At 42.1% G+C, this 27,614-nt stretch overlaps 1 protein-coding gene across 3 annotated transcripts in view; it reads right to left on the bottom strand.

Moving 5' to 3' along the window:
* The window catches only part of AP2B1 (adaptor related protein complex 2 subunit beta 1), a 111,866-nt gene that overhangs the window by 8,734 nt on the left and 75,518 nt on the right, over positions 1–27,614 (bottom strand). For all 3 annotated transcript variants that reach the window (XM_058675406.1, XM_058675403.1, XM_058675404.1), the window contains 2 exons: positions 7,284–7,368; positions 6,017–6,103 (listed from right to left, as the gene is read on the bottom strand). In XM_058675406.1, the coding sequence (XP_058531389.1) occupies positions 6,017–6,103; positions 7,284–7,368 (172 nt within the window). The remainder of the gene's footprint in view (positions 1–6,016; positions 6,104–7,283; positions 7,369–27,614) is intronic.

The following is a 27,614-nucleotide window of genomic DNA, read 5'->3' on the forward strand; positions in this document are numbered from 1 at the left end:
GGTGGTTTTCTGTCCTCCCTGAGCGGAGATCCTGGAATACACCAGTTTCTGTTGAGTAAGCCTCTGGCTTGGGCGATGGAGATATCAATGCCTACACAATGCTATAGGTATTCAAAACCTGGGGGAGTTGCACTGCTTGCCTTGACACCTTTGCCCCCATTTAAACCAGTGACAGCTCAGGGGAGATGGCACGAAGGCCTCATTAATTGCATATTTTTGATCACACCTCGCTGTTACCAGACTTTTCCTCTTGGATTTTCATGATTCTCATGCAGAGTAGCTACAGCTTGAGAACTGGTTCTATTTGAAGAACCCAAAGACACTTTATTAGGGTCATTACATGCAGCACTACAGGAGGGAGGGGCTTCAGTGTGCCTGGGGTGGTCAGGTGGTTCTGGTTCCTATTGGTTTCCACAATGGAAGGCTCTTCCAGCTGTTAGGTTGCTAGGTAATGTCACCAGCTGGAGCTGGATGACTTTTGAAAGCATCGTCTTTATATGTAGCGGCTGGCTTTGGTTGTAAAAGTCACTGCTAGCTTTCATGGCTCTTGTCCATATCCTACGACAACAGACAACAGAACCCATACGGAGTAGGAGCCTCTGGTGAACAGCAACCCTGTGGCACAAACATGTTGCAGACTAGCCATACAGGCCCAGATTCCAACACTCAGAAGATGATCACTTCTGTAACAGAAGACAAACTAAGGAAAGAACTATCTCTGTCCTCTTGGAATTAGAAAAACAACAACAGCAGCAACAAAAGCTAAATCAAATTAAACCGAAACAACAAGGACAAAAACCAGCCAGGCAGCATACAAATGAAATGGCTCCAACTTTATTTGGAAACATTTTGACCAGAAACTCAGACCTGCTCCTGTCAAATAATTTCTACCAGAAGACTAAATGGAGGGAAGGCTCTATAACATACGCAAGTATGAGCCAATTTCTATACATTTTACATGACAGTTTTGAGTTTGAGGATTTAGAGACTGTGGGACAATCAGATTCTGTTAAATGTACTGACTGGGAATGGTGTGGGGACAGGTATTTTGCATAATCATTTAGACTTCATTTGGGGGGCCCAGTGCAATAGCGTAGTGGTTAAGGTCCTCACCTTGCATGCCTCGGGATCCCATATGGGTGCCAGTTCTAATCCCGGCAGCCCTGCTTCCCTTCCGGCTCCCTGCATGTGGCCTGGAAAAGCAGTCCAGGACGGCCCAGGGCTTTGGGACCCTGCACCCATGTGGGAGACCCAGAGGAGGCTCCTGGCTTCTGGCTTCAGATTGGCTCAGCTCTGGCTGTTGTGCTCACTTGGGGAGTGAATCATTGGACGGAGGATCTTCCTCTCTATCTCTCCTCCTCTCTGTATATCTGACTTTACAATAAAAATAAATAAATCTTTAAAAAAAGACTTCATTTGGGATGCCCACATCTGGGAGCAGAGTATCGGGATTTGAATTCTGGCTCTGTTCTCAAATCCAGCTTCCTGCTAACACACACCCTGATAGGCAAAAGGTGACGGCTCAAGCAGTGGGGTCTCTACCACCCATGTGTGAGACCTGGATTGAGTTCTCAGTTTTGGGCCAAGTTAGGGAGATGCTTCTGGGTTCTGGGGAGGCAGCAGATTAAAACAAAGCAAAACAAGAGATAAAAAGAGTGGCATGAGAGTCAGATGTAACAAGTCATTCCAGAGAGACTGGGGTGGACTCACTGACAAGGTAACACATTTTCCATTTGGCTGTTTTTCCCCTCCATGGAAGCTTGGTTATGAGACTCTGAGAAGGAGAATGTGATGCTAATTGTTTTAGTGTGTGCTGATGATATCATCTGAGTTACAAGACACTGAGATCTTCCCACAAAGCACAGATCAAAAAAAGATGACTAAATATGGTTACATTTGCTTCAAGATGTGACTTCTGTCTGGTTCATTTGTCTCCTTCTGCCCATTTGGCTCTTGCAATCTGGGGCCTGAACTCTTAAGGGCTATGGATGTGGTCTTCCTTGTATCTTTCTCCCTTAGCTTAGGCCATACCTCTTCCAGCAGCACTGAGGGGGAAGAGGGCACTGGGACTACAGATTAACAATGGGGGAATTTGTATTTTGGGGCTTTGCTGTGGTATATATTAGCAAGTTCAAAATGACTATTACTGTTGAAAAACAAAGAGTTTACTTTTATTTAAAGATCATAATGGCCAGTGCTGGGCCAAGATGAAACCAAGAGTTTTAACCAGGTTTCTGCCACGGGTGGCAAGGGCTTAAGTATTTGGACTATTTTCTCCTGCTTTTCTAGATGCATCAGTGGAAAGCTGTATAAGAAGTGCAACAGCCAGGACTACAGGTGACACCCACATAGGATGCCAGTATTGCAGGTGGTGGCTTAACTTCCCATACCACAATGCCAGATCCAGTGTTTACATTTTGCGATGATCCAAAGGATGGGCAACCACAAGCAAAGAAACAGACCTCATCCTTACCTTACCTCATCCTCATCCTTACCTAGTCACTATGCTAGAAGATAGCTACATCTTGAGTGCCTATTTGTAAAAATGTCTCTGCTTTTGAGAATAAAAACCAACATCAAAATAATAACAACTGAAAACAGGTTTGTGGGCAGGCATCTGGCTTAGTGAATAAGGTTCTGCTTGAGGCACCTGCATCCCGTATTAGAGTGTCTGGGTTTGAATGCCTGTTCTATTCCTGACTTCAGCTTCCTCCTAATGTGCATTATGGGAGACTGATAGCAGGTGATGCTCAATAGTTGGGTCCTTGCCACCCACCTGGGAGATCTGGATTGAGTTCCTGGCTCCAAGCTTTGGCTTGGACCAGTCCAAGCTACAGTGGTCATTTGGACAGTGAACCAGAGGATAGGAAATCTCTTTAAGCCATTCAAATTAAATTAAACAAGTAAATAAAAAGTTTTGAAAGTCCATCAGGTTTGTACAACTGCTTTTGTCACAAAGATTTATTTCTGGACATGGCTAAAGATGTACCTACTTCTTGTGTACTTAAGGTAGTGATCCCAGATGCGAACTAACACACACGCACCTTTACCGGATAGATGCAAACCAGATTCACACAGGTCCTCTGACATAGACAGAAATAACCATGGCAGGAAGCAGGAGGTCCTATTGATTTGTACTTTCTGACCCAGCATTTCCTAGCAGTTAAACAACTAATGGGATCACAAACATCCCAACACATGCACCTTTCTATTAAGAGCTAATCAATTATTAAGACTTTGGAAGATTTTTTTTTCTTCTCTACAAAGAGATGACAGAGCAGAAGTAAAGCTCACTCTGTGGTTGCTGTCCTTAAGCCCGTGACTTCTTGTAGCCCTGAGTATTCGTTCCATCTGTCGAATGTCTATGCTAGCACAGAAAAGCTATTTAAAGTGCTGGTGCTATTGTGATTAGAGCAGATCAGCTGGAAAGGATGGTATTTTTAGCTCTCGGCTAGACCCAGGGTGTTGAATCAGAAGGCACTAAACCGGAAAATGCTCATGTTAATAGAGTCCTCAGGCTGGAAGGAAATGTAAAGGCCAGGCCACTACAGACTTGGGAGTGGGGTCAAAGGAAACACTCGAAAGGATTAATTACAGGAAGTGGTCTTAGCAAGATTAGCAGTGATTCAGTGTGGGAAGATGGTGGCCTTGGGCTCTTGTGCTACACTGTTGCAGAGCAGTGTGACAAGAGAAGATAGATTTGTTGGTATCTGGAATACTTAGGGCAGAAGGGACTGGCACCAGGCCATGATTACACTGATCAAACACACCCCACTGGGATAAAGGCCAGGCATTTCTTCCCTGGCAAGATCACAAACACATACACCAAGGTACAGCAAAGGTTCAGAACCTCAGCCTGGCAGAGGGATCTTTTCTGATTATTATTCTGGCAGGCCAGACTAGAGACCTGTTACTCACACTTTCATTTTCTTTTATGGGAAAGCATAACGTTTTCATACAAAACCAAAGAAACCAATCCTACTTTCTAGTAATTCTGGCCTTTCTCTATTGGCCAGTTTCCCAGACAATGTTCAAGGAATGCTGGTGTTCCAAAAGATGTTAGAAACTAGTACGTAGTGGTTTGGTCAAGCACCTTAAGATGTTGGTTAAAACTCCTTTGGTCCACATCTAAGTATTTGGGTTCAATTCCTGGTTCCAGCCCCCAATTTTGCTTCTGGTTAATGCAGCAGTGATAACTCAAGTAAATGAGCTCCTGTCATCCATGTGGGAGATCTGGATTAAACTTCCGGCTCCTGGTCCAAGGCCTAGCCCAAGCAGTTGCATGCATTTGGGAATGAATCTGAAGATGAGAGTTCTCTCAAATAAATAAGTAAATATTTTTAAATGCAGAAAAATTTAAAAATAAGTGCTTTGTGTTTTTAAATCAAATTCCATTAATACTGAACTAAACAGGTTTCTTACAGTTTTAGTGTGCTAACCTGTAAAGAAAACTTCTAAGAGAGGTACATTTTTCAACCAGAGACCAGAGCCCCCACATCCTTTTTCTTGAGGACCAAGTATTCTCTGGAATGCATCATTTGAAATGCTGCCATCTCACAACAGCGAGGGCAACTATATCCAGGGGCTGGTCTCTTCCAGGCTGTGTATGGAGGCTGCTTTAATAGGATTCACTTTGGTTCTCACCTTTAGCCACTGTGCATTCTGTATCCGAGGGTTTCCTGAAGAAAAACAGCTACTGTGGAAAGTTGCCCAACATCCTGAACTCAAAAAATGTGAGGTTCATGGTAACTGAGCAGTGAGCCTCAAAGACAGGAACCAGTGACACTGCCTTCCACTTAGAGTGTGGAACAACATGAAGAAAATCAACAAATTACTCGTTTCTAGGTAAATCATAGAAGCAACTAAGGGCTCAGAAGATATTAATCATTATCAGAAACTAATTTTGGCTGGAAGTTTCTACAGTCAAAGACGCTGATCTGTCTCTGATTTCTGAGGGATTTAGGCAGCACATCAGGTTCCTGGAAGTCTGAGAGCTTTTACAGGACTCACCCCACTTAAGAAAGAGGCTGATCACTATTTCCAGCTGGGGTTCAAAGGCTGTATATGGAGAAATTCTGCTGGATACAGAAGACAGATAGAACACAGAGGCCCTCCTCCCCGCCCCCATTTTAACACGGAAAATTTGAGATAAGGTAGATTTCTTCTACCTTCTCCACTGCCTTACTGCTGCCCTCCCCTAGTGGCCAACTCCAGCTGCAATGGAGGATGGTAGTGTGCTGAAAATCCTGCTGAGAACCATCAATGTACTTACAAGGAGGAGGAAATGATGGAGAAGGAAAGAGGTATTGCCCAAGTACCACAGCTCACTTTCATCCAACTCCCAAAGCCTGTCCTAATTACCCAGGGGACGGACGGACGGACACACACACACACGGAACTCAGTCAGGAGGACAGAACAGCTTAGGTCTCCTTGCACTCCTCAGAACACTGCAGGTTACAAAGCTCCAGAGGCTGAGTGCAGCTGTTCTTCTTTGGAGTTACTCCTTTGGTATTACTAATCCAGTGGTAAAATCATGACAAAACAATCTGGGACTTTTTAAACAATGATTTAAAGTTAGAATCATCATATGGAAATTGTTATAAGACATCAGGCTTTAATTAACATGACACACTGTCTAATTATAAACGTAAGATTCTATATACAAACTCAGTCACCTTTCCTCCAATAGCAAAGACTGACAGAGAAGGCCCTTTCAACTTTTATAAAACTGCATATTTCAAATGCCACTTTAATTACTTGATGCTTAGGATGAACAATAATATGATCAACACATCTTTCACCTACTCAGGAACTGGGCAGACAGTTGCATTTTAGTATTTTTCCTTAATTTGTTAGCTCATAAGTAATATAGTATCATACATCAGCACATTTCAAGTATTCACATATACCCATTAAAAATACACTGGTGAGATGTGGAAAGATGAGGTTTTAAAAACTTGCATTTCGAGTATTTATTTCAGCTAAAATAAAGTGGAATTTGGAGATATTACTTACCAGCATTTAAATGACATTCCTTAATCTGAAACTGAAGTTCATTTTCATTGGGAATATCCTTCCATGTTGCAAGGAAGACCTGGCGTTCTGTACGGGGAAGCAGAGGGGAAGAACAGATGTACATAGAGTGTCACTATTCTTGTTTCTGATGCCCTCATCATTTCTTCTTTGCTATACTGGCTCTAGTAATACAGTTGGCAGCAAATTGGGCCTTCAGTCCATTCTTAGTGATACAGAGGAACTATACACCCAGCCAACTAATCCTTCATCAAAGGCACTGATAAATTAGAAAAGAGCTTATTCTAACACTTGGCTGTAGCTCTTTTGCGTTCCTATTTGGGTCCCTCTGAGTATCTATCCTGCTTATCCAAACAGCCACTGTGAGAATCAAATCAATTAAGTGTTAACATAATTTAATATGCACCAATTTAAGCTAGTTTTCTCAGATGGTGGTTTCACAAGAAAGGGAAGAGAGCAATGCAATAATCTCCCAGGGAGTACTAATGATTTATTCAAAGTTACTGAATTCTAGGGCAAGCATTTAACTTGGCAGTTAACACATCCAAGTCCCAAGCTGGGGTGCCAAAGTTGAGCTCCCGTCTTGTGCTAATGCAGACCCTGGGAGGAAGCGAGTGACGGCTTCAGCAGTTGGGTCCTTGCCATTATGTGTCTGGGTGCTACAGCACAGCAGCTTAAGCTGCTGCCTGTGTAGCATGCCAAAGGACCACCTGCTCAAGGCCCAGTTGCTCCACTTTTGATCTGGTTTCCTACTAATGCACTTGGGAAAGCAGTGGAAATTAACTGGAGTGTTTGAGGCCCTGTCACCCGTGTCAGATGCTCAGGTGGAATTTCAGGCTCCTGGTTTTGGCCCTTTTAGGAAGTAAAGTGGCAGATGGAACATGTTTCTATCATTATCCTCCCTCACTGTCCAACCCCCTGCTTCCAAACTCTGTAACTTGGCCTTTCAAATAAACAAATATTTTCAAGAAATGGCAAGGATAAAATCCTAATCCACATTCATCTGTCTGCAAACCCTAAGAATCTGCAGCCTGTATAGCAGGTGACCATTCAGAATAACGGGCATTTTGCTTCAGAGACCAACGGCAGAGAAGGAATAACTCAATCAGATGGATAATTATTAGAGCTTTAGACTATCCTTACCTTTTTTTTCTTTGTTTGTTTCTTAAGACTTCAAAATAGCTTGTACTTCTGGGGCTACACCCTGCCCGACATTGAGAAGGGCAGAGGATCGGATGGACACACTTACCCATTTTGCCATCTTCTACAAAAAGCACATTGAGTGGGATGAGGCAGCTGAAGTAGAAGACATCAATATTGTTTTTCACAGCCACCTACCAGGAAAGCAACAAGGGAAAAATGAGGGCATCAAAGGAAACCAGGTGGGAGGAAGAGCACAGTGAGGTGTCTAGCAACATACCTCCCTACGTCGCTCCTCTCAGTTAGAGCAGGTTCCCCAAATCAAGACACACTAGTCTCTCTGCCCTGCTTTCTCCACTGTCACTGCCTCAGCTTCTCCAGCAGGGCTGTCGTCAAGGCACAACTTCTACACCCAGGATAATCTGTTCAGTTACTTCCCACCTCTGTGATGATTTACAGTAGCAGATACTGCTCACTAAGCACCTGTTCAGAATATTCCTAATCCTCATTACAGCCATCTCAAACATGATGGACATCAGTCCCCTCTCGTATTACAGACGAGGAAACGGGCACTCAGAAAGATGAGGTAACACTCACCACCACATCACTAGTACAAAAAGGACCAGTATTGAAGCTCAACTATGCCTCCCTCTAATCTTGATTCTTTTCTCCTCCATATCTAGTACCTACCACCTCTATCTTTTTCAGATACTCTCTCCTGGGGCCTATGACTGTGACAAGCTTGCTGGTCAAATCCTGGTGAGCCTGACCATTAGAGAAGGAACAGCCCTGAAGCAAGAATTGAGTTTTCTTATACTGTAAACCTGTAGACTGTGATTTTTCTATCAGATCTGCTCAACTCAGAGCATGCTGTTTTTTGAGAAGCTACAATAAATGCTTTATTTGGGGCAACACTGGTGCCTACAGTCAGGAATAAGCAAAATCTACTGCAGCAGATTATAAGACTAATGTATGGTGAAATCAGAGAGTAGGAAGGGAACTGCTTTAAACCACCACTTCCCACTGGTTTCTGTCAGTAGTGCCTTTCCCATCTATGCTCTTGGCACTGCAGGAGAACATCTCTCTGCGCAAATTCTGTGATCAGTCACTATGCCTGTATCCCTCTCATTTTGCTCTGAAAAGATAAAGGAAAAACAGTGATTGTCTGCTACCACCATGCTCTCCCTCACCCTCCTTTTACTGCAAACGCCTGCATATCAAGAGTATAGGTACTTGTTCTTCAAAACTTTGACTACGAGATCCAAATATCCTTTTTACATTTATTATCAACCCATAGCCCTTATTTTATTTTATTTTTAAGATTATTTATTAAAATCAGGGGTATAAAGAAGAGAGGGAGGGAGAGATAAATTTGCCATTCATTGGTACACTCCTCAGATGGTCACGACGACCAGTTGTGGGCCAAGTTGAAGCCAGGAGCTTCATCTCAGTCTCCCTCGTGGGTGCAGATGACTCTTTTCCAGGTGCATAAGCAGGGAACTGGATTATAAGTAGATCAGCCAGGACTTGAACTGGCATCGCAGGCAGTCTTAACCTATTAATCTACAGTGTCAGCCCCATCATACTGATTTTAAACTGTGTCCTTATTTCCTCCTCCACACTTGCTTTGTCTTTCTGTTCACTCTATCCCAGAAGAATACACCCAGTTACTTTCCTTGTATCCTGTGTTTTAACCTCACAAACCCCAAGCCTAAGTCTCTAACCTATCACATAGCAGGACGTGAAAAATTCGGAGACAGCAGGGTTCTCAGAATCCAAAATGCTGAGCAGGCAGGATTCTTGAAAAGACTGAGTCTGCTGAATTCAACTGGAGCCACTGATGCCAGCAAGAAGGGACATAGGCCTTCTTTAATATGTTAGTTAAAAACACTACTTCTAAAGATTTATTCCAGCTGTGGGCATTTGGGGAAAAGGTATTTACTGAGTTCATTTGATATGAAGCAGAAAATCAGAAAGAACTCCTCTGGGACCCGGGGTGGTAGCCTAGTGGAGGAAGTCCTGGCCTTGCACATGCCAGGATCCTATGTGGGTGTCAGTTCATGACCTGGCTGCCCCACTTCCCATCCAGCTCCCCGCTTGTGGCCTGGGAAAGCAGGAGAGGATGGCTCAAGGGCTTGCGACCCCGCACATGTGCGGGAGATCCAGTAGAAGCTCCAGGCTCCAGGCTCCAGATAGGCTCAGCTCCGGCCGTCGGGGAGTGAACAGCTGGATGGAAGAGTTTCCTCTCTGTAAATCTGACTTCCCAATAAAAATAAATAAAATCCTTGAAAAAATTTTAAAAATGATTTCAAACAAAGGCATCAAAAGTGTGTGTGTGTGTATATGTGTGTATATGTGTGTATATGTGTGTGTGTGTATATGTGTGTATATGTGTGTGTATATATGTATATGTGTGTGTGTATATGTGTATGTATGTGTGTGTGTGTGAGAGAGAGAGAGAGCACGTGTGTATCTTCACCTCTCCTTCTCTCTGTAATGCTACCTTCTCCAAATCAGTAAGTAAACCTGAAAAACCAAACCAAACAAAAAAGAAGCGAAAACTGGAATGATGAGGGTACATTACAGGTGAGTCACATAAAAGTCTCAAATAAAATACAAGTGATCATTCAATACCATTACCTTTTGAAATAAACTAGTCCTATCCCACCTTTTGGTATAGATTCAACTATTTAATAAAAGCATTTGAGATATAAGCTACAAAAAATCCTTATCCCCAGGGAATAACGCTAGTGGTTTTTAACCAAAGACATCTACCAAAAATCATCTGGAGAAATTTCCCAGACAGATATCAGGGCTACTCCCTATATTAAAGAATAGTCTATAAATCTGGCACCTAGTGTAAGTAGGAGTCTTTTAAATACTTGGGAATGTCAATGAGGTATAGGTAATTAATTCAGAGCAATGTTATCTGAACGAGCTTGTAAACATCTTGTCTTCTGGGAAACCACTGTTCCTACTGTAGCCCTTTACCAGTGCACACATGACACACCCTTCTATTGCAGTGGCGCTCAACCATTCTGCCTGGTAAGACCATTCTGACAGATGGAAGCTGTGGACCCTGACACTACACAGTGGACGTGCATCCCATTTTTTTAAATACAGATTTATTTTTATCGGAAAGTCAGATATACAGAGAGAAAGACCTTCCACTGGCTCAATCCCCAAAGCAGCCGCAACAGCTGGAGCTGCGCCGATCCAAAGTCAGGAGCCTTGAATCCCTTACAGGTCTCCCAGTCGGGTGCAGGGACCCAAGGCTTTGGGCCATCCTTGGCTGCTTTCCCGGGCCACAAGCAGGGAGCTGGATGGGAAGCGGGGCTGCTGGTATGCCCATAGGCTACTAACTCCCTGCTTTCATCAGCTCCTGATTTACCTTTTCACTCAAAGTTTTTCATAAGTAAAGATAATGATTTTATGTCTATTTGAAATTTTCTACCAAATGTAGTACTACAATTAAGGTAAAGAGACTTGAAGACATTTTAAAAAAGATTAACAAAATAGTATCTCAATGGTTCTTATTGCTAGTATACCTTATTAAAATATTTATTTAATTCAGCTTTCAAAAATCTCTATTTTGAGAGCCAGCCCTGTGGTACAGAGGGTAAATCCTTTACTGGCATGTGGGTTCAAATCCTGGCTACTCTGCTTCTGGTCCAGCTTCCTGAATGTACTGGAAGAAGGCAAGGGAAGTTGCCCCAAGTACCTGGGCTCCTGCCACCCACATGGGAGACCCAGATGAAGTTCCTGGCTCCTAGCTAAGTAATAAAGACTGATCTCTCTCTCTCTCTTTCTCACTGTGCCTCTCCCTCTTTGTCACTTTTTTAAAAAATACAAACCCTTCTTTAAAAAAAGGTATTTTGCAGCTCTCAGATTTTTTTCTCTTGTCTACAACTGAGTTCATTTAAAAAAAAAAAAATAGGACTCTTTTGGGTCTGGCACTTGTTTCTCCAGTTGACTTCCTTAACTTCAACCGCATCAAAATTGCTTCTTGTTCCCCAAACTGAAACTCACAGCTTTGTGCCTTTTTACATGCTGTTCTTAATAAACTTCTCCTTAGGCTTTGACTTCTCACAAATACGGATTTAACTTTATAGTTCAGTTCAAGGTTGAAACTCCACTGAAAACTCTCTTTTTCTCCATAACACTGACTGTGCACACTTCTCTTAAAGTACAAAATTACTATTTGGTTCGCTCCGAACACACACGATGTGCCTGGACAACACACACGATGTGTTCCTGCATTAGCTGGTGCCCATTGTCTAAAGAATATTGTGACAAGAAGCCAAGGGGGAGATGCTGAACAAACAGAATGAAATGCCTTTTTTTCCCCTCTTCACAACACCTCAAAGCACACCTAGTCCCATCAGCCTCTCGTCAGGCATTCTCAACAGGCATATTTATTCTCACTGAAGCAGGAATGGGTGGATGATGTGCAGATTTTGTTTATTTCAAATCATGGAGCTAAGGGCCCAGTGCTGTAAGCCTAGCAACTAAATCCTTGCCTTGCAATTGATGGGATCCCACATGGATGTTCCTTCCCATCCAGCTCCCTGCTTGTGGCCTGAGGAAGCAGTCGAGGACGGCCTAAAGCCTTGGGACCCTGCACCTGCATGAGCTCCTGCCCTCAGATTGGCTCAGCTCCAGCCATTGTGGCCGATTAGGGAATGAACCAGCCGACAGAAGATCTTTCTCTGTCTTTTCCTTCTGTTTATACAACTACCTCTCCAATAAGAATTTTAAAATCGTGGAGCTAAAATAGTACCTATACAATAAGGAAGAATAACACATGTGGTGGACCGCAATCCAAACAATTGCAGGCAAAGAATCACCAAGGGCGGGGGGAAAGAGCATGACGCCAGTTCTGCTGACTACTCTTAGAACTGAGTAAGCCTCGGGCCCGGCGGCGTGGCCTAGCAGCTAAAGTCCTCACCTTGAATGCCCCGGGATCCCATATGGGCGCCGGTTCTAATCCCAGCAGCTCCACTTCCCATCCAGCTCCCTGCTTGTGGCCTGGGAAAGCAGTCGAGGACGGCCCAATGCTTTGGGACCCTGCACCTGTGTGGGAGACCCGGAAGAGGTTCCTGGCTCCTGGCATCGAATCGGTGCGCACCGGCCCGTTGCGGCTCACTTGGGGAGTCAAACATCGGATGGAAGATCTTCCTCTCTGTCTCTCCTCCTCTCTGTATATCTGGCTTTGTAATAAAATAAATAAATCTTTAAAAAAAAAAAAGAACTGAGTAAGCCTGAATGAACATGACACTGATTGCTCTGAGAGGGATGGTGAAGAGGAAAAAAGGAAAGGAACTTCTTTTCTTCTTTGTAAAATTTACTATCTCATCATTGCCAGAACAGGAAGACACTATCCAAATGCGAAAACTACTTTCCAAGAGCTTTAATTCATGTCTATTTTGTGTATGGGAAATCAGTAATCACCTATCTAGCTGCGTACTTACAAATGAAGTTGTTTAAAACCAAACTTTTAAAAAATTGTTTATTTATTTATTGTAATTTGAATGGCAGAGAGACTTTAGATGTCTCCCACTTGGTGAACTAATGCCATATGTGTTTAACAGCCAGGACAGAGCCAGGCCAAAGTCAAGCTGATATCCTACATGGGTAGCAGGAGCTCACATACATGAGTCATCAGCTGTTGCTTCCATGGTATGCTTTACCAAGAAGCTTGAATTTGAAGTGGAGTCAGGACTTGAACCAGGTATTCTGATATGGGACACTGGTGTCCCAAGGGTGTACCCAACACCTTCTTCTAAACCCAAACTCTGCATCTCCACTACTTATCCACAACAGAACCTTCCAATCTCAGAAGTGGAATATGACAGAGCCTTTTCCAGGTGTCCCTTCAGTGCTCCCACACAAACCCTACACCGCTTTCTTCTCACAACTATCTTGCCCAGTCTGTTCTCAACATAGCAACCAGTCATCTTATAATAATCTTCCAGAGTGATTTTAAAATATAGTTCACCTAATAAATACTTATCTTATACAGAATAAAACCCAATGCTATAATCATCCATAATCTGACCCCTATCACCTCTCTGAAGTCATGCCTACCATTCTCCTTGCTAGCTCTTCTATATCCACTGCAGGCTGCTCTAGTTTGTGGCACACAAACTTCATGCTTTTGTTCATGCAATTTTTTCTTCTACCTGAAAATTTCTTCCTCCAGAAATTCACACAGCTCATTTTCTGCCTCTCAATAGGTTTTTGTTTTAAATTAGGTAAGTCTATCATAAGCAGTATATAAAACTGCACTACCACCCAGCCTCCAATCCCAGGACTCTATAACTCAATTCTTTTTCCACTTTGCTTACTGTCATCCAATAAATAACTTTATTATTTATTTACTCACTCATTTGAGATAAAAGGAGACAGAACGATATTATCTATCTACTGCTTCACTTCCCGAATGCATGCAACAACCAGGGCTGGACCAGGCCAGAGAAGCTGGGAGTCCAGAACTTAATCTGATCTCCTATGTGGATGGCAGGAACTGCAGTAGTTAAGGCACTACCTGCTGCCTTCTAGGGTACATTAGCAGGAGACCGGAACTGAAGTGGAGCTGGGACCTACACCTAGGCACTTACACCCAGACGCTAACATGGGACAAGCATGACCAAGTATCATCTTAATATTGTGTCAAACTCTTGCTCTGACATTAGTAGTTTGTTTATTTTCTATTACCATGCCACAGACTCCACCTTTGGTAGAAGGTGAAGTGCGCGAAGGAAGGGCTTTTTGTCCTTTGTTAGCAATAATATTCTCAGTTTCTAGAACAGTAGGGCTGTCACAGATTAAGTGCTTAATAGGAGTAATGACTATAAAATAGACTACATACTATTTGAGTTTAGACAATATGTATACTGATTTTAAACGTTCCAGATACTACTTCTCAATTCTTCCTAGCATACCTCCATTAACAAAAGAGAGAAGGATGAATACACTCTGGGGACCAGGTAGAGGGAAGGCCTGGATTAGGGATTAATATGAAGTAGTCTATCCTAAGAACAAAATGCTTTCCCAGGTCCACGTTAAATTCTATAGTGTATCCATGTATGTTATAACATGAACATGTGTTTCTTTCTGCTCCTCTGAGTAAAACTGATGCTCCATTGTGGATTCTCTAGCTGCAAGATTTCCCTAGCATGGTGGTCATGACTAACTGGTGGTTCATAAAAATAACTGAGTAGGTTGAAATTGGCATAAAAAATAGAGAATAGGAAACAGTGCTCTCATGAAGTATAAGTAATGTTTCCTGAAACTGTTTCAGTTTTATGTATGTATTGCGTGTATGTGAACACTATGTAAAACAGGCTTCCTACTGTAAGTGGCAGCCAAGAAAGCACAAAAGCCACAATGCGCATACACCAAACCTAAAGCGAGTAGTGCTGAGCAAAGGAGCAAAGAAAAAGGACAAGTACCTTAGCTTCTACTCTAAAGAGGCCCAAGGCAGATCAGAGATGGCACCCAGCACTGATTAGCTACATCTCTGTCCTGCAGTATGTCATGTGCAACATGAGGCCCTAACAATATTAACTCACCTCTCAGGGACATCAGAGGAAAAGCAAACAGAAATGATTAAAACACACTTTTAAAACACTGAAGTGGGCTCTAAATACTTAATAATAATAATAATGATTTTTAAGAGCTCCTTGCAGTGGCTGCCGGGGAAAGAACAGCCTGTCAGATTGAGCCCGTAACCAGCAATTAGCTTCTTTCTATAGTATAGGAAGCCTGCTGCTGCAGCTATAGCTTCTTGTTTGCTGGCACAGCTGGAGAGAGCAGGCTAAATTAATATTCTAACCTTGTTCCTGGGTACTCAAAAATACTATAAAAAGGTACGAGATGAACTCAGCCTGAACTCCGGCAAATGAGGCTCCGTAGCATACCTCTCACCACAGGTAACCAGTGAAAGTATGGCCACAGGAAAAACCAACTGAGTAGTACAGGGGACACCTTTGAGCCCTATCGTCTACTCTTGCATGACGTCACTGGTGACCTTTAAATCTCTGAAGAAAATTCTTTCTTTTATTCCTCCTCTCCACTTAGCTTTTGGAAAGATTATTTGCAGACTGGTCCAAGTTAGGACCAGGCAGTGACGCCAAGCATCTCTAGTTCTCTGAGGAATGATGATTCAGACATGTTTTTTAAGCACTACACAATCTAGCCAGCAGCTCCCAGGGGACCAGCTTGGAGTGACAGGTTTTTAATGGCACTGACTCCAACTGCGTGATTTATAGCATATGAGACTCAGGCAGAAGTGGCCCTTTCTACTAGTGGTTGGTGTTAAATTGTCCTGTAGCTTTGCCTTCCCAGTCAATATCAGAAAGTATCTACAACTTCAAGTTTAAATATCATCTTCCATGCAAAACTCCACTGACCCAACACATTATCTGGGAATTCTAAGTAGTACCCTGACAAAACAGAGGAGTTTATGTGCATTATTTGAAAATATCTGAGTACAGTTAAAAATATAGCAGAAATACTCATAAAACCTCCTACTGAAAATGTCCATTTACTTTCTTCCCATTGTCAATTAAATATTAAGCTGGGGTCTGGCGCGGTAACCTAGTGTAGTGGTTAAAGCCTTCGCCTTACTCGCACCGGGATCTAATATGGGCACCAGTTCTAATCCCAGTAGTCCCGCTTCCCATCCAGCTCCCTGCTTGTGCCCTGGAAAGCTGTCGAGGATGGCCCAAAGCCTTGGGACCCTGCATCTGCGTGGTAGACCTGGAAGAGGCTCCAGGCTCCTGGCTTTGGATTGGCTCGGCTCTGGCCACTGTAGCTGCTTGGGGAGTGAATCAGCAGACGGAAGATCTTCCTCTCTATCTCTCCTCCTCTCTGCATATCTAACTGTCCAACAACAACAACAAAAAAGAACTTAACCTGAACAGTGTTTCTTTATTTCAACCCAAGGCTAAGTACCAAACAAGAATCTTACTCCTATACCCCTATAGATCAGACAGATTACATAGCAGCTGAGGAGGCCCCATAAGATCCACCTGCTGTTCATTCTAGCTAAAAATCATGTATTCATTCTCAGATGTTAGGATATTATTCACTGTTATAAGTGTGTAGCAGCAAGCATCTGGTGTAGTTCAGACGTCTGTGTCTCGTATCAGGGTACTTGGTTTCAAACCTGGCTCTGTGGGTCCCTGGCATATCTGTGGGAGACGTGGATTGAATTCTAGGCTCCTGGTCTTAGCCTGGCTCAGCCCTGCTACTGCTGAAATATGGCAGGTGAATGGAAGGATGGGTTTTTCTCTCTACCTTTCAAAGAAAAGAAATAAGTTTTGAACAGACCGCTAGATGATCGCTAAAATTGTAAATCCTCTAACACAAAGAATTACTGAACTGTTTTTTTTAAGATTTATTTCTTTTTAAAGGCAGATTTATTTCACTCCCTAAATGGCTACAATGGCAGGAACTGAGCTGATCCAAACCCAGGAGCTTTTTCCAGGTCTCTCACATGATGCAGGGGCCCAAGATCTTGGGTCATGCTCCTCTGCTTTCGCAGGCCATATGCAGGGAGTTGGATGGAAGGTGGAGCAGCTGAGACTCAAACTGTCACCCACATGGGTTGTTGGCGCTATCAGGTGGAGGATTAGCCAGTTCAGCCATAGCACCAGCACCAGACTTACTGAACCTCACAAAGGCAATGACATCCTGAGAGCAAATCCGTTTTAGCAGGCCTTGTTTGAAGGGAGATGAACAGTAACCAAGAGATATTAAAACCGAAATGCACTAGTTCTCTGTTGTATCATCTACTTAATCTTGTTCTCAAAAAAATTCTCAACAATTGTAGACTACAAATTAGAATACAGGTAGACAAAAAGATAAGAGTAAGACTGTAAATGGTTTGGACAGAGCTTGGTTTAATGGATTCTTGGATTAAACAGTCAAAACCCTGATTTTGGGGGCCTAGTGCAGTAGCCTAGTGGCTAAAATCATTGCCTTGTATGCACCAGGATCCCATATGGGTGCCAGTTCTAATCCTGATGGCCCTGCCTCCCATCCAGCTCCCTGCTTGTGGTCTAAGGAAGCAGTCTAGGATGGCAAAAGGCCTTGGGACCCTGCACCAACATGGGAGACGTGGAAGAGGCTCCTGGCTTCGGGTCAGCTCTGGCTGTTGCAGCCAACTGGGGAGTGAATAAACAGACAGAAGATCTCTGTCTCTCCTGCTCTCTATATATCTGACTTTCCAATAAAAATAAATAAATCTTACACTATTCCAATGGTGGGCAGTAAAAGCAGCTCTGAAGCCATCTGAGCTGCGGATGGTCAAGTTAAACTCACATCCTCAAGTCTCAACAACATCCCCAATGTGTCGACAATCGGCTAGGCCACAGCTCATTCCCAAGACATGCACCAGGTTGGGGGGGGGGAGGTGGTCTCCAGGTTTTTATTTTATTTTTGTACTTGAAAGAATTACAGATAGAAGAGAAGGAGAGGCAGAGGAAAGGGACAGAGAGAGAGCTTCCATCCTCTGCTCACTCACTCCCTAGATGGCCTCAACAGCCAGAGTGGAGATGATCCGAAGCCAGAAGCCTGGAGCTTTTTCCAGGTCTCCCATGAGGGTATAGAGGCTCAAGATCTTGGGCCATCCTCTGTCGACTTCCCAGGCCACAGGCAGGGAGCCGGATGGGAGCAGCTTGGACACAAACCAGTTCCCATGTGGGATGTTGATGCCACAAGCACAGATCAGCTTGCTATTGCACTGTCCAGGCCCCTCAACTTTCTCATTTCTTGACCCTTAATAAGCAATCACATTTATTTCTCCAGCAGTGAACTTTCTTTTATACCAAAGAAAGAAAAACAGAATTGGTTATTATTTTTCTTTTCATTTTAAAGGGATACATGAGACTAATTAAAAACTTTTCCTAAAGCAAACAATTTAAGCTATAAAATAAATACAATGAGTATCTTTTGGCAAAAGCCATTCCTTAGGTTTTTCTTTTAAAGGTACATCCTCTTGCATCTCTGTGTCTACCAGAATTATGATCAAGAAGCCTTCTTCTGGTCTCATAACAAAAAGAGCCTGCTCGGCTCCATTTCCTGTAATGTAGCAAATGATTATTTTACTTTTATTGGAAAGTCGGATTTACAGAGAAGAGAGACAGAAGGAAAGATCTTCCACACACTGGTTCACTCCCCAAGTGGCTGAAACAGCTGGAGTTGAGCTGATTCAAAGCCAGGAGCCAGGAGCCTACTCCAGGTCTCCCACGCAGGTACAGGGTCCCAAGGCTTTGGGTCGTCCTCGACTGCTTTCCCAGGCCATAAGCAGGGAGCTGGATGGGAAGTGGAGCAGCTGGGACACAAACTGGCATCTGTATGCATGTAAGGCGAGGACTTCAGCTACTAGACTACAGCAACAGGCCCACTCATTTATATCTTTGAACTCTTACACTGAACTTAGACCTTTCAAGTTCACTTTAGGAATATTATCCAAAATAGGCTTTAGGATAGCAGCTTAATAGTTTTGCGGTGGCATTTGCTCTTATTTAAAACAAAACAAAGCAATACAAAACAAACACCACCAACATCAGTATAGGTTAGCAAAAGAAAAAGCTGCTAAAATGTTAGAAAAGTAGGAAGTCCATTTTCTTTATCACCACCAGTCTTGGAAACAACATCTATTATAGTGCTGTGAGCTCGTCTTTGTTAATACTGAACTGAGCAAAGATAGAAATGGTTTCTAATGTTTGTTCAACATACTTGAGAGAAAGGGTTTGTGACAGTACTTCTAACATTAAATTTGGGACTAGTACCATACTCGTCTATGTAGTAAGGATATGACTCAGGGGAGGGCCTGGCACTGTCACCTAGTGGCTAACGTCCTCGCCTTGCATGCCTAGGATTCAATATTGGCGCTGGTTCGTATCTTGACTACTTCACTTCCCATACAGCTCTCTGCTTGTGGCCTGAGAAAGCACTGGAAGATTCCAAAAAGCCTTGGGACCCTGCAGCCGTGTGGGAGACCCGGAAGAGGCTCCTGGCTCTTGGCTTTGGATCGGCTCAGCTCCGGTAATTGTGGTCACTTGGGGAGTGAATCATTGGACAGAAGATCTTCCTCTCTGTCTCTCCTCCTCTCTGTATATCTGACTTTGCAATAAAACTAATAATCTTAAAAAAAAAAGATCCTATTGTTGTCTGGCTGGCATTGTTCAAAGCATTTGGAGACATGTAATTAGGGGGAAAAAACACAGAAAACTCATTGCCTTTTTAGAATTTGGCCTCTAGCTGGAGGAGACAACAGAGGATAATAAGTGATTAAATGTATAGTTGTTTTTATTTCAAAAAAGATTACTTATTTGAAAACCAGAACAACAGAGAGCAAGAGAGAGACAGTGAGAAACAGTGAGATCTTCAATCAGCTGGTTCACTCCCCAAATGACCACAATGTTAGGGCTGGGCCAGACCAAAGCCAGAAGCCAGGAGCTTCATCCTGGTCTCCACTGCTGGACCATCACCTGCTGCCTCCCAGGGCCATTAGTCCTGCAACAGAAGTGAAGCAGCTGAGATTCCAACCAGCACCCCAATATTAGATAGTGCTGTCCAAGTGGCAACTTAACCAATTTGCCACAATGTAACCCCCTGAACAGGATTTAAAAATATCAAAGTGATATGTGAAAAAAGAAAAGGTAAGGGAGATTAAGGAATGGAGTGAGGAGGCACTATTTTAAAAGTACTACTTTTTAGTAAAGACCTAAGGAAAGAGGTAAGGAAGCCATGCAGACATGGAGAATGGAAACAGGCAGTTCCAAGTCCTTGCGGAGGCAGCCAGCCTGGCTATAGCACAGTAAGGAAGGAGCAGTGCACCCAGGCACTGACATAAGGGTGAGGGACACACGGCTAGATGACAGATCTGATGAACCACTGTTTGGACTTGGGCTTTCCCCCTTAGAAAACTACTAATGCAAATTCTTCCAGATTGCAGTGAAAGGTGAAAATAACAGAATAAACTCTGACATAACCACACCTATGTCATTGTCAGCTGTGTGCCTCACAAGAACCTCTGGTTAAGGTAAACAATGCTAAGATACATGGTCCCTGGTCTTGCTGCAGGTTGCTTCAGTCTTTGAAATTTTATATGTTAAGTAAAATATATCAGCAATATACAGCAAATGTGTGTGTGACCTCTTACTGCTATTTTGAGTATACAACATATCAGTTTATACACTGGCCAATTGAGTTACTATCCAGAAACCTTTACTACAAGCTTAAGTCTCTTCCTTTAGTAGAATGCAACAGAATTATTCTTCATAGTTTCAGTTGCCAGAAAAAAATCCAGCATTAAGCCTTTTCAGTTTGCCTAATGAGTTCCAAAATTCTAACATCTTGCCATAACAAAATCTGCAAGATCAATTTAAGAACCAAAGAACAAAACCTCAGGAAACAAAGCAGCAAAACAAAACAGTGCACCTAAAGGTACTAACCTCTCTTCTTTAATGACAGCCATTATATCTTGCTGAGACTGGCTGATAGACCTTTGACTGCAGCTGTATCACTTTAGGACACTCTTTATGTTAACAGTATGTGTGTTTTGGGGTGGGGCAGGGATTGTTGTTTATTGTGTACACTTACTATCAAACTTACAAACACACTTAATACATACTATATGTAATCACAACACAGTGAAGGCAGGACCAGGAAAATATTAATCAGTTCAAGCGACTATAGATGTTCTACACTCCAGTCTAATATGTTGTAGGCTAAAGATCTATGCAAACTTAGGAGAACAGAGCATAGTAAAAGGAATGAATGAGCATTTACTTGTTTAAAAAATTCTATTTATCTGTTATTATTTATCTGAAAGGTAGAGAGACAGACACAAGAGAAAAACCTGCTAATTCAGTGTGCAGAAACGCTAAGTAGCTGGGGCCATGCCAGTGGTCTCCCATGTGGATGGCAGGGACCCCAAGTACTTTTACCATTCTGGCCACCTTCAGGGTCAGCAGGAATCCAGAGTGGAGGAGGGACTGGAACCTAGGTGTTCTAAAACCACCATGCCAACCATTTACTTCAATATTGTTCATTTTTAAATCCTGAGGCAAAGCTGAAATAAAGCCTCCCCTAGGTTCTGGATGTGAAGATACAGTCTCAGATTAGTTAGCTGCAAGGTGGACATCAGATGGCTTGTGTCTGTGTCGTGTTCAGGGTAATATCCAACCTTACATGGATAAAAGCAGGACATATAGTTGTCAAGATGCCTGGACAGATGGGCAGGTCACTGAGCACAGGTGCTGACCATGGGTAGTTGCACTAGGAATTCAGGTCATATATAGAAAGGACAGAGATTGTTGTCAGGAGCACAGCATCATAATGGAATTGAGGTTTTGTGCTTTCAGACTCTGAGTACTTGTCTTATAAATCTTTCAATGGCTTTTGGAAACGAAAGCTTGCAAACAAGCCTAGGACTATTATTCATTTACACACTTTTAAGAATGATTAGACAGGTCGTGTATGAACTGGTGAATGTTGCAGCCTGGCCCACTCCACAGCCTATTCAGGATGCACAATCAGGTGCTGCTGCCTTGACCAGTCCAGATTGTTGTGGGTTCCTTTACCTACGATTGATGGCAAGCCCTTGGTCACACCTAGCTTAGTCCATCACCTTGAACCTTTTTTTCCCTAATTAACTATGTAAAGATTGTAAAAAAAAAAAAAAAAAAAAAAAAAGAATGATTACACAGGGCCCAACGCTGTGGCTAAACTCCTCGCCTTGAGCGCGCCAGGATCCCATATGTGCGTCAGTTCTAATCCTGGCAGCTCCGCTTCCCATCTAGCTCCCTGCTTGTAGCCTGGGAAAGCAGTCGAGGACGGCCCAAAGCCTTGGGACCCTGCATCCATGTGGGAGACCTGGAGGAGGCTCCTGGCTTCGGATCGGCACAGCACTGGCCGTTGTGGCTCACTTGGGGAATAAATCAGCACACGGAAGATCTTCCTCTCTATCTCTCCTCCTCTCTGTATATCTGACTTTGTAATAAAAATAAATAAATCTTTAAAAAAAAAGAATGATTAGACAGCACTTTGCTTAATTTCCAAACTGCTGGTGATCTTGACTATGTATACCTGACTCTTAAGGCAGGGGTGGGGATGGATATTTTACACAATAGGCCCATCTGGCTGCCTTTTAGGTTCTGTATATCTTGATTTAGAAATAAAATCATTCTATAAAATCCCAAAATGTAGAATTATGGTAAGCAGTTAGATGGAACTAAACACATATTTTAGTTTAAATAAACAGCTTCCTAGCTATTTTACAAGAATAATACAGGCCATTTTAGAGCAACACTGGTGGTATTCATGTAGACACTAAGACTCAAGCACTGTGAACAGAGGGCAAATTCCACTATGAGAGCCTGAAAAAGACAATACCAAAGATAATCCCTTCTGACCATGAGACTTCATATTCTTTATATGTGTATGCTCACATGGCTTTTTAAAAACTTCTTTTATTAGTACTATTATTTTATGATACATTTCCATAGGCCCCGGGATTTCTCTTACCTCCTCCCCAAGGTCCCCCCCCCCCCAAATGAGCTCCCCTGTATTATTACTATAGTAGACTTCTTCATAAGCAGTCATATGTCCATCATTGTGGGCATGGACAGTGGCAGAGTCCAGCATCCTACTGCCAAGATATAGCTAACAGTTTCACTGGAGTCCATCTTTGATCTGGAAGTAGAGATGCATTTATAGTGCACTGTATCATCATATCTGGACAAGATAGTCTCCATTACACATTAACTATACATCCCCTTACATGAAAAGCTACAAAACAAAATCAACAGGAAGAAAAAAAATGAATTAAAAATGCCATGAAGTTAAATAACATGCTACTGAATGACTAATGTGTCACTGAAGAAATGGAAGTCAAGAATCTTCTTGAAGAAAATGATGTTACTATATGATCTATGAGTCAGTGAAGAATTTTTTTTGTTTCAGTGAAGAATTTAATGAGAGTTTTGAAGAGATGAAAAACTTAAAAAAAAAAAATTCATGAGATACAGTTTCCACTGATTTTTGTGAGTGAGATATGCCTCCTGTAGGCAAGAAATAGATGGGTTTTGCTTTTTTAATCCAGTCTACTAATCTATGAATAAAGCAAATTCTTTCCCCGTCTCATTAAGTATGATTTCACAGCAAAGTGTAAGACAGTAAATGCAAACGAGAGCATAAGACAATTCTTCAATGGACTTCCGTCCAGCTCAGGGAAAGCCCAGTGCCTTCTCTGTATTCTAACCTCTGATGCCCAGATTATCACCTTAATGAGACCAGGGGGATGAGAAACATATCTGTTTTGTGTTCAGAATTCAAAATCCCTTAATGCATTCAAATCACATGGTTAAATCCATTTCCAATCCTTTACAAAAACAGAAATAAAAAACAGATTCCATTCCCATCATCAACTCCCACCTGTGAAGTAAAGCCCACGAATTACTGCCTTTAATACTCTGGAGTTACTCTGTGAATTCATTACCCTTTGTTCAGCACCCTAACAGAAGTGTCTGTTACTGTTTTATTTGTATTAACCCTGAATATAAATGGCTTAAACTCATCAATCAATCAAACAAAAAAATAAAAAAACTTGGTGAAATCTTGATTATCTTGACAAATTTCACACTTCCTTTTATTTGACAGAAAAATATTTTTATCTTTCATAATTATGACTCCATTACCTAATGTTACAGATAGATAGATAGATAAATTTGCAACATTGTGTCTATGTTTGACTTGGAAATCCACGCTTAGCCCACAATAATCACTACCTTCAAGGACTCAACATATACACAAGTAACATCATGGTCCCCAAAAAGCAATCAGAATGTTGCGGTGTTCAAGTGTGGATGTTGGCAGACCAAAGGAAGGCTTTAACACTGAACCTGCTTGGCTTGCACAGTAGTCAAGAGAAGCCAGCAAATGTCAACGGAGTTTGCTTCTCTTGATGGAAGCTGCTGAAAAGGTCTTCCTGTTGGAAGCATTTACCAGCTTTTCTGGTACAATTGCTACAGCTGTGGGCTTTCTAAGTGTGAACGGACATATGCAAGACATGAAATAATCAGGAACAGGCACCATCTGCAACAGACCGTCTCACAGACTGAGACTGCAGTGTAGGAGGAATGAAGGGCAGAATTTCCTCAGGGCCGCACAACAGCAAAAACCCCTTTGGGCTGAAAAAGATCTTAACGACATCAATAAACACAGGACAGGGAGCTAGAGTCCTTTCAAGTTATTGTCTCTAGTACTTTCTGCCCTAATTATTCAAAGGCTAAATGAGCAGAACTGATGAACACTGCTGTATTTCAGAAGAGATAACTCAAAAGAAAAACAGTGACATTATGTCTATTTCATTTCCCCTAAATAATATTCAGTCTCTTGCTCAAAAATGCTTGTGAGGTTTAAAGATCATTAATACATAGACAAAAATTGTATTTAGGAAAGGGCCAACTTCTCATCCACCAGTTACTTTTAAGGGTGCTAATTCATAAGTACCCTAGAAGGAGAGGATTTACATTTTTTAATTTTAATTTTTATTTGAAAGAAACAGAGAGACGTAGGAGGAGACTGTCCATCCAAAGGTTCACTCCACACATGTTACATGGGTTAAGCCACGCCAATCTGCCACCCAGGTGGCAGAGATCCAGGTACTTGAGCCATCATTTGTTGCCTCCTAGGGTATTGAGAAACTGGATTAAAAGTAGGGTGGCTGGGACTTCAGCCAGGCACTCTGATAGGCAGGCATTCCAAATATCACATAACTACTGTGACACACATCCCAGAAAATTTTTAAGATGGTATCATCAGACTTCCAGGAAAAGAGCTTGAAAAATCACTATTTAAATTACCTTTCTTCTAGAAAAAAAAAATTCTGCCATAATTAAAGGAAAATAAGAAGCTTAAAAGGTATAAATTCATAAAGACAGGAAGGAAAAAGATAAAACATTTAAAATCTTGGTAGCTAGAAAACAAGATGGACTAGCAATAACACCACTTTGAATTCTCAAAGGCTTAGGACCATTAGCAACCCTGGATCTGAATGGAGGGGAGAAAAAGTGATGTTAAAACAAAGAGGGTCACCCCAAAATGCCCTCAAGACTCCTGGTTCCATGCCCTACTCCGCACAGCTGGCCAGCTCCCTTATTCTCTACCCCCTGAAAAAAACCACAGATCAAACATGAGGATTGTTGCCTCTTCAAGACTCAATGCACTGGAAGCTAGAAGAATGGACAATACCAACCTGAAGAGCAGAGGAAAAACGGTTCAAACAACAATAAAACAAAACAGCTTCACTTACATGAAGAATGACATTATGTGACCTAACACACATGTGATTCAAATTCTAGGAGCAGAGAGGGTCTACCACGCAACAAAACAATTCAAAGAATGGTAAAACTTCCTAAATATCTGAAAAACAGCTTACGCATAATAGCTAAATAAGATTCAAGGTAGATGAAAAAAAGGAACAAAAGAAAAACAAAGCACCTAGGTATATAATAGTCAAACTGTAGAAAATCAAAAATAGAAGAAATTGATGAAGATTGGCATCACAGAGTTGACACAAAAGTGCCAACGTTCTACATTCTTACCGTCCAAACTAGAAACAACTAGGGACACACTGGCATGTGAAACGCAGCTAATGCAACAGAGGGAACAGATTCTTAATTTAATTTAAAATAATGTCAATTTATACAGTAACACAGAGAGAACGGCTATATTAAACAATGTGGCTGAAGAAGTTTAAAAGGCATAAATCTTCACAGCATATGAACTTCAGTGACTCAGATAAATAGTAATAATAAAACAAAAAACATGAGACTTAGAAACTCAGAAATATGAACACAGCCTGGATATTTGATGTTAAGGAATGCTTGGTAATTTTCACTATCAGAGTAAGTTATTGTTTTACAGACTCTATGTTTTAAACACATAATATTTATAGACAAAATAATGTGGAGTAGGGGCATAGATGAAATGATAGTAACTACTGAAGCTGAGTGATACATGTACACTGGATAATCTTTTGCTAGGTGTGTTAAGTTAAAAATTTTCCACAAAAGGTTTTTTGGAAGTAACAAAAGGAGAAAGAGAAACCAAGGCGAAAAAGAATTATTTCGGAAAAATCGACACTCAAATAATAACAAGACTTCCAACAAGAGATACAGAGAAAGTAAAGTGGCAAGTATTAAAAAAGAAGTTTAAAAATCTCAGAATAAGAGGACACAAGCTCCCAATCTGAAAAAGCCAAGTCTGTATCTACTACAACGGGTGAAAAGAGACTGAAGCCAAAGCGCAAAATGCTGCGCCTGCATCAACTGGGGATAAAGTACAGACTGTAAAAAGCTTTCACTGACAAAGAGCAGGGCATACAGAAACGATGAACAACGAGAATGCCTTTAGATTGGATGAAAATGGTCTCCAACTTAGAATTTCCTATAGAAACCATCAAACAAGTGTGGAGACAAAATAAAGGAGATACTTAAAAACAGGTGAATCCTCAAAAACTACTTTCTACATATCTAGGCTCAGGAAGCTACTAGAGGATGTGTCACATCAAAATGAGAGAGTAAACCAAGAAAAGAAAGGTACAATAAGAAACATAACAGAGGGGCCCGGCACAGTAGCCTAGTGGCTAAAGTCATCGCCTTGCACGCGTCAGGATCCCATATGGGGGCCGGTTCTAATTCCAGTGGCCCCACTTCCCATCCAGTTCCCTGCTTGTGGCCTAGGAAACCAGTCAAGGACGGCCCAAAGCCTTGGAACCCTGCACAGACCCTGCGAGACCTAGATTGTGTCCCTACTTCCTGGTTTCAGCCTCATTCCAGCCTTGGATGTTATAAGTATATGAGGAATGAACCAATGAGCAGAAACGTGCACACACTTGGTCTCTCAAAAAAAAAACCCAAACCAAACCAAAACAAAACAACAACAAAAAAAGAATTTTCAGATTTTGGAGTATTTCATACATCCAGACTAGGGATGACCAACCTGTATTAACTCTTAATTATTTACAAAAAAAAGAATTAGCCTAATGGCTAAATTTATTTATTTAGAATTATTTATTTTTATTACAAAGTCAGATATACAGAGGAGAGACAGAGAGGAAGATCTTTCATCCGATGATTCACTCCCCAAGTAGCCATAATAGGCAGAGCTGAGCTGATCCGAAGCCTGGAGCCTCTTCCAGGTCTCCAACACGAGTGCGGGGTCCCAAGACTTTGGGCCATCCTCAACTGCCCTCACAGGCCACAAGCAGATAGCTGGATGGGAAGTGGGGCCACCGGGATTTGAATTGATGCCCATATGGGATCCTGGCACATGCAAGGAGAGGACTTCAAGTGCTAGGCTACTGTGCCAGACCTGGTAAAATGTTTCTAAGCAACTAATCAGAGTAATTTAAACTTAT

The sequence above is a fragment of the Ochotona princeps genome, chromosome 17 (genome assembly GCF_030435755.1).
Source record: "Ochotona princeps isolate mOchPri1 chromosome 17, mOchPri1.hap1, whole genome shotgun sequence".
Classification (NCBI taxonomy): Eukaryota; Metazoa; Chordata; class Mammalia; order Lagomorpha; family Ochotonidae; genus Ochotona; species Ochotona princeps.